Source organism: Mytilus californianus, unplaced genomic scaffold (assembly GCF_021869535.1).
Source record: "Mytilus californianus isolate M0D057914Y unplaced genomic scaffold, xbMytCali1.0.p SCAF_8, whole genome shotgun sequence".
Taxonomy (NCBI): domain Eukaryota; kingdom Metazoa; phylum Mollusca; class Bivalvia; order Mytilida; family Mytilidae; genus Mytilus; species Mytilus californianus.
In genome coordinates, this window is record NW_026262734.1 from 69,598,418 (window position 1) to 69,606,143 (window position 7,726).

The 7,726-nt window shown below is 32.0% G+C and overlaps 1 protein-coding gene across 3 annotated transcripts in view; it reads left to right on the forward strand.

Annotated features, from left to right (window-relative positions):
* LOC127712158 (calcium-transporting ATPase sarcoplasmic/endoplasmic reticulum type-like) overlaps positions 1-4,509 on the forward strand; it is an 85,060-nt gene extending 80,551 nt beyond the window's left edge. For all 3 annotated transcript variants that reach the window (XR_007986974.1, XM_052218441.1, XM_052218438.1), the window contains one exon: positions 2,508-4,509. Coding sequence is in view for 1 of the 3 variants with exons in the window: in XM_052218438.1 (XP_052074398.1) it covers positions 2,508-2,527 (20 nt within the window). In the remaining 2 variants the exon portion in view is untranslated. The remainder of the gene's footprint in view (positions 1-2,507) is intronic.
* Positions 4,510-7,726: the final 3,217 nt, after the last annotated feature.

Sequence of the window (7,726 nt, forward strand, 5' to 3'; positions counted from 1 at the left end):
TGATTAAATATAAAATATTCACACGCTTATTCCGAAATACAAAAAAAAAAACAAACAAGAAGCCGTTTTATATTATATGTACAGAAGACTTGAAAAATTATTCAAATACATGTTACAAGTGAGATACAAGCATACGTTTCAGATTGAAGTATGACTTTTACATAAAAATTACAGTTATTAGATATGTCGTTTAAAATATATATACAAAAAAGAAAACACCAGTCTGCTTTTATCACTTACAGGATGGGGTTAACTTTTGTATTCTTATTGTATTTGCATGTTACACCATGAAGATAATATCTCTTTGTTGCATTTGATTTTGCATGGAATGTTGAAGAATGAGCTTAAAATTTAATTTTTGCACCTGTATACATGTATTTTAAATACAGTAATTTTCTTTTAGCCTTGGTGCTTTACTAATATATTCTCATGAGCAAAACCATAATTTATCATCCAGTTTGTCAAGCTTTTCCCCTATCTAACTATCTACGAGTTTGGAAAGACTGTCCTTTCATCCCTTACCAGTAACTTCTCTTTTATGAAATGCTGGCCTTTTTACCTGTCATCTTTTCCCTATTACCTTGCACTTTGGAAGAGCTAGCCTTTTTTGTCTATCATTCCTTCCCAGTATTTTGCAATTTGAAAATAATTATCTGTTCATGTCTGCTATTCCTACCTAGTCTCTGATTTATTAGCCTCACCTGTTTTTCACGTGTAGAAAAGTTGATTCCATTCTTGTAAGTGTTCTTCTATTTGTCTAATTGACAAAAATTATAGTTCAGTTATGATGCAGTAACAAAAGTTGTCACAAGACCTGTAACTTGAACATATTGTGAAATGCAAACAGCATTTGTATTTGTGTTGAAGCTATTTGGAGTTTGAAAGTTTTGATGCTCGCAAACTTTTCATGTATTGATTTTCTAAACTTTTGGTGTCGAGCTTTCATTATAATTGTTAATCCAGAAACATGTTTCTTTGGCTTTAAAATTGGTATCATTTGTTTATGAGAACATATAAAGGGGAGAGTTTTGGGAGTGGGACTCTTTTTTTAAGATGAAAATAACTAAGGAGCACAGGAAGTTTTTGTTATTTAATGCATAGTGTTTTAATAACAAAAAGTAGACCAAGGTTTGGTGATTTACATATATGGTAGATAAAAAATAAACTTGTAAGTAGCAAATAAATCATCATAGATATCAGGCATACTAAGAGAAATTTAGATGCTATAAAAAAATATCTGAAGAATATGACCCAAACTTTCCTTTCACATCAAGAGTTACTATTAAGCTAGGGTTGTGCTCTATTTGATAAAATATTTCAACTTGCAATTGTTAAGTTCAACTATCTGAAACAGCTCTTGTTCAAATTGTAAAAAATTAAGGGAAAAACATTCCTGATAAGAATGTAGAACATGAATTGAGAACTGAATTTGTTCATGTATTAAGTGCAATATTAACAAAAAAGTACAAGTAAAAAAGAAAGAAAAAATGATTTACACTCAAATACTTTCATGTGCACACGGCCTAGAAATAGCCTTATACTATACATTGAATTCCTTGTTTAACTGTCTTCAGTATTTCAACAATTTAAGCTTAACATATAATAAAGTCTTTGAAAAAACATTTATATTTTTCAGCAATTTTTTTTATCTTTATCATAATGTATGACTTGATTTTCTAGTCAGATTTTAATCGTTGAAATGTGTTATAAGAGTTACCTGTTGATAAAAAACAAATCCCACTTATTTTTAATGAATTGCAAAATATCCAATTCTAGTGGGTTTTTAATGGCATTTCTCTGTTAAATCAGGGGACACTTTAAATGCATAACATTATGAGTTATTTCTATTTGATTGTATTTGATTATCCTTTAAATACATCTTTAGAAAAAAAATCCATAACTTGTCAAAAAGGACAATGAAGAATATGCTGCACACAGTGTAGAATGATGAATTATGTATATAACTTTGATTGAATTTCTTATTTAGAAAATCCATTTGCAACAACACTTCCCAACATTCCACTTGATTTTAGGTAGGTCTTATGATAAAGGGCTCTACAGAAGCTTTTTCCATAGTTGTGTTCGAAATACAGTCATGTTTCATTTGTTTTCCCCAATTTAAGTAAGGATAGCATCGAAATTTAAATGAATTGCTCCACAACTCATATAGTTTCAATACAACTCGTCTTTTGCGCTTAAGATTTGCTTGCCGAAAAAATCGCTTTTGGCCAAGTTAGTGCACAAAATAGAACAAACATGGCATGATTAATGTCAAAATAGCAGCTTGATAGATTGCTATTGGAAGGAAAATGAGCTTTCATAAATGTATTATCTTAAACAACACAATAATTGTTTTGGTTTCTGTTACTTTCGATAAATGCTTATTTTATGTGCAGGTGCAGAGATAGTGTCATGTTTAGGAAGCATGTACTGTCAACACACCTAGCTAACTTAAGAGTACTAACAAATTACTCAACGAATGCTTAATGTGTTCGTGATATTTTCAGACTACCCAAACTTCTTCTGAAAAGATTGGACGAAAAAGATGAATCCAAGATGTTACCTGCGAAGGACATGTATAAAAGCTCCGTCCAATTTTGTCATCCCTAAATATGAGTCCTTTGGAATGGATTAAAATGGCGATTACCTATATTTCTTGGAATTTGGAATTTAAATGCTCTTTATTTATGCAAAGCTCATGTTGCTGTATCTACTTGGAAGAGCTCATGTTTTTTTTAACATTTTTTTTGTTTAATTTATTTTCGTATAATATATATGTATTTGTGTGTGCTTGCTATAGTTCAGATTGTGGTTATTGTAGAACATAGAATATTGCATAAATTATATATTATACGTTGATGATTAGCTGCTAAAAAGTTGATGAATGCTTCTTTTCATGCGGAGTTGACTTATTTGCATGTGATGTACAAAACATGCAGAACGTTGATCGCTTCCTTCAACGTCTAGCTGATCTACTGTTAAATAACTCGTCATATTATTTACAGTTCCGCCAAACTCAGGATACGACCCATATAGATAAGGAATATAGGTAAACAGTTCCATCGCCATTTTAGTAGCTATATAATTGACTGTTGTATAATACAAGGACTACCGGAAGTGTGCAACTACCCATTACCGTTCCGGCAGAATATTTCGCATTATCCAATTGTTTTCGAAAAAAGTGCGGACTATCTGTTCCTGTTGTCGAGTTGAATCACTGTGTAGTTGTCCGATAGAAATTGTGTGTCAATCTTCAAGAAATCCTGTTTGTTACGCGCTATGTGCTATCTATTTTATGTGTGAATTTTTAGAATAGTCTTCGGATGTCGATTATGCAAATTACATGCATCACGAGAAATTAATGTCAGGTCATTTTGTACTTTGTTCATTCATTCGAGTGTGAGATGTATATAGATGAAATGATTGTATGTTTTTTGTGAGTCCTACCTTTTGAAACGGTCATTTGATCTAATGAGGCCCAGGTCATTTGACCGTTTCATCCATTATACTGTGGCATTGAGACATTGCTCCATTGACCCCTAGGGGAGTTATTTTGTATATAAATCGTCAATTACGTAGGAATTGTAGATATTTATTGAGGTGTTAGCATTCATTATTACTATTTAAGAGTTTATTTAGTATATTTATAAATATTGGTAAACAAAGAAATCATTGGTGAATCTTCCGATACTTTAATTCAATTAAAAAATAAGTTTTAAAGACAAAACGTTTAACATTAAAATTCTAGTTTAAAAAAAAATATCTGCACTGAAAGTTACTTCAAAAAGCATTTCACTAGCATGCCACAGTATTTTAAGCCATTTCATTATGGTCAGTTGACTTTGCCAAAATTAAAGTTCCTAGTGTCCAAAATAAACATATCAAATTCGGCATTCATGACATTACATTCATAAAAGTTTGTTATTGAACCTTTTTGTTTTACGATTTGAAGAACCCACCCTATTGTACCTCAATTTTTGCCATTTCATCGGGCAGATTAAACTGTTTTAATGTGAAATATTGTTGGTGTATTGAGAAATATTTATTTTTCCAAAATATCTATTTATACAATTGTTTCTATGACAAACTTGGCAGTTCATATGATATCAAACAGCATTTGATAATTGTCGGTCTAAACACAAGATTATTTAAAATTTCCATATCATATGGTAGATTATGCAAGCTGCTTAACAGAGATTCATAACAGCCTTTGTTGCAAAGGAGATAAAGACCAAAGTCAATTATAATATGTTGTTGATGAATTTTTAGTATTGTTTAGTCAGCAAGCTGTATAGTTGTGTCAATGATTTTATCAGATAGGTGTTGTGAAAAAGCGATTTGTTAGGTAGCAAAGTTTTCTGCTCGATGATTAGGCACAACATTAACTGTTATTGTGTTTGAGCAAATTATTTGTGTTAACAACAATTTTTGCTCGATGATAAGGCACAACGACGATTAACTGCCAGGTTTTTATACATTTCCTATAGAAATAAAATATTTTGTTTGTAATTATAGTCTTTCATTGGCCCGTTTCACATATTTACAGGGAGACGAAAAAACAACCAAAACGGTCCTAAATTAATAAATACATGTAAATAAAAGTAAAAGATCAAAGACAAGCACCAAAACAATAAAACTAGATACGAATCGATTAATATGACTAATTTCAGAGTTGTTTGTTGCAGACGCTTACACAAAAGCTACACCGTGGTGCATATAGAATCAAAAGACTGATAAATGTTTCAGATATGACCAAAACGATAATCAATGTACAGAAAATGCGAAACGAGATTTGGTTGATTGGTACATGCGAACCAATAAAAGGGAGCACAGATCTACCAATATATGGTTCACCAAGATCAAAACAAGAAATCAAACCAATCGTTTTATTGGTTCCTATACACCAATCAACCATTTCTCAGTTTGCGATATCATCAATTGCTCTTGTTCATTTACTATTTATTTCATTTGAATAATTGTATAAGAGAATCAATATACTATCTGCTTGGATTTAATATTATTGAAATCTTTCTTGTACTTAACCTGTCAGTAAATATTGTAAAATAGTTTTTCAGCAAGAACAAAATCCCTCACCGAAAAAAGTAATGAAACAATATCGAAGAAACAATTGATCTTATAGCACATCCATGGAAGGTTATCAGGTTAAGGTTCATCATAACCTTTTAACAAATATGACCGTATTTACACCACAAATTTCACTCTTGGCACAGACAAACCTGTGCATCTTGCAAAGTTTTAGAGCATGACTGTAACTAGATTTATAAAATTCAAATACATTTTAAGTTTCAGAATATTAAAAACTTAACTGGAATTTGCTATTCATTTTTTATTTTCATTCCTTCAGAAGGTGCCAAAATAAACTAAGTTGGCAAAGAGATTTGAGAAGCTCCCTTCATACAATAAATCTTGTGAGTTGTATCGATTTAAATGGACATTATGGACAATAGACATCTGCAAACATTAGGTGATTTAAAATGTGTAACTGAGTGGATCGTATCAAATGAAACTCAAGTGTTTGTTTATTTTGCTATCTTCTGCAGACTGGAAAAAAAATGCACATCAAAATCCAAGTAAGTTTTTAATTTTCTGGAAATTAAACTACATATGAATTTTATATATCTAGGTCCAGTGATGCCTTAAAAATTTCCTAGATGCATCGGTTTGTCTACTCGGAGTAGATTTTGTGCTGTAAACACTGCCATATTTTTCAATTCCTTTTGATGAACCTTAATGGCTATAATGGAAATTCCTTTCTTGCAATATCAGATCTATATGTACAATACTTTTGAAAATCATTGTACTTCATTATGACGTCTACGTATAAGTTTATTTGAAATCATATCTGCTGTTATTATCGAAATCACGATAGGTGCCAAAAGAGTTTAGGTCGTATGAGGTTTTCTCATTTTGAACAGGCTGGGAACAAACCCTCTATATGGTGTTTATACCTGTATAGAGGGATAAAAGTATCCCTCTATAGAGGGATATATTTATTTAGACTGGATTTAAAGCAGGAAGATGGCAAAATGGCATTTTCAAGTTATATTGGCTATAGTCTATTGCATTATATAGATATAAGAAGATGTGGTATGAGTGCCAATGAGACAACTCTCCATCCAAGTCAAAATTTATAAAAGTAAACCATTATAGGTCAAAGTACGGTCTTCAACACGGAGCCTTGGCTCACACCGAACAGCATGTATCAATTATTGCAATTTACTAAAAATTAGAATGCCCAGTTTTCTGCAAAAGTGACAGAACTTGCAATCTATTGTGTACCTATCTGAACACCTGATCAACAACAGTAGGGACAGTTGACCTTTGAATTTTATGTTAAATCTAACAATAGAAATATGTTCATTGAGGCATAACTGAGTGGAATTTACCTGATCATCACAGCTTTCAATTATGATGAACAATAGATTTTATATTCAGTCAGTTTAGCAGTAAACTAGACATGTGCATATTAAATTAAGTACATCAATTGGTGCACCAAATGTTGCAGGTTACTGCCATAATCAGTGAAAAATGCGCATTTGCCATGTTCTGCTTTAAATCCAGTCTACACAAATACATCCCTCTACAGAGGAATAATTTTATTCCTCTATACAGGTATAAACACCATATAGAGGGTTTGTTCCCAACTTGTTGAAGGCCATACGGTGACCTTTAATTGGTTACATCCACGTCACTTTAACTCTGGTGGAAAGTTGTCTCATTAAAAATCATAACATCTTATTTTCATGTTGATGTAAATGTTCAGTTTTTTTTCCACCAATAGTTTAAACTTCTAACTTAAAATTCTATTAGAAATTGAATGCAGCTAGTGAAAAGTATAACATAGATACCGAACCTCAAGGTTAATTTAAGAAAGGTGAAGTTAAAACAAAACTGACAAAATCAAACCCTGTCAATCAACAGGAACAAGTTAAAACAACTCATATTCCTCACTTGGTACAGGCACTTGTATGACAGTTGTTTATAGTTCCGTTATATAAACAAAATTGCGTGAGCAACCCAAAACGACAATAGGTTAATGTGACAATGATTGGGATCCAGCAGTCAAAACTGTAAACATACATTTTCTCCACTATACAGATTGATCAGTATAATTTGTGATGTAGCTCTTTTCCGTCCTTTTAAACCAGTAACGAAAAGAGGAAATTCCTTCCAGTTCAGTTTACTAATAAAGGAATTGATGCTATCAACATCAGCAACGTTCTTCATCACAAAGAGGTAACATCTAAAATTCCACTTTATTTTCAAAATCAGTCTGTTCCTATTGTAACCTACAGTTACACCAAAACTACTGCACCTAAAGTATTTAACTATAAGCAATCATTACAGGACCTTGATTTAGAAGAATGCCTAAAAAGCCCTATGACGTGAAGGTTCCCACTCGCTATATATTTACAGCCCCTCTGGCCATGTTTGGGGATCTAAACATAATTCAACATGACTATCTCCGAAAGTTGATATCTCATGGTCCTAAGTTCAGAGAACCCCAATACATAACTTGGAACCATAACTCCATAATAATTATTGATTCCATTGAAGACTACGCCAGAGCATGAGCTAAATGAGAAGAAGCTGGAGTTGACACTTTGTCAGAATGGGTTAAAACAATCAGGTTTCTCATAAAACGTCGAATTCATAAGTTGAAAAACCGTGTGAATGATCGATCAAAGAAGCTGTGAAATGTCTG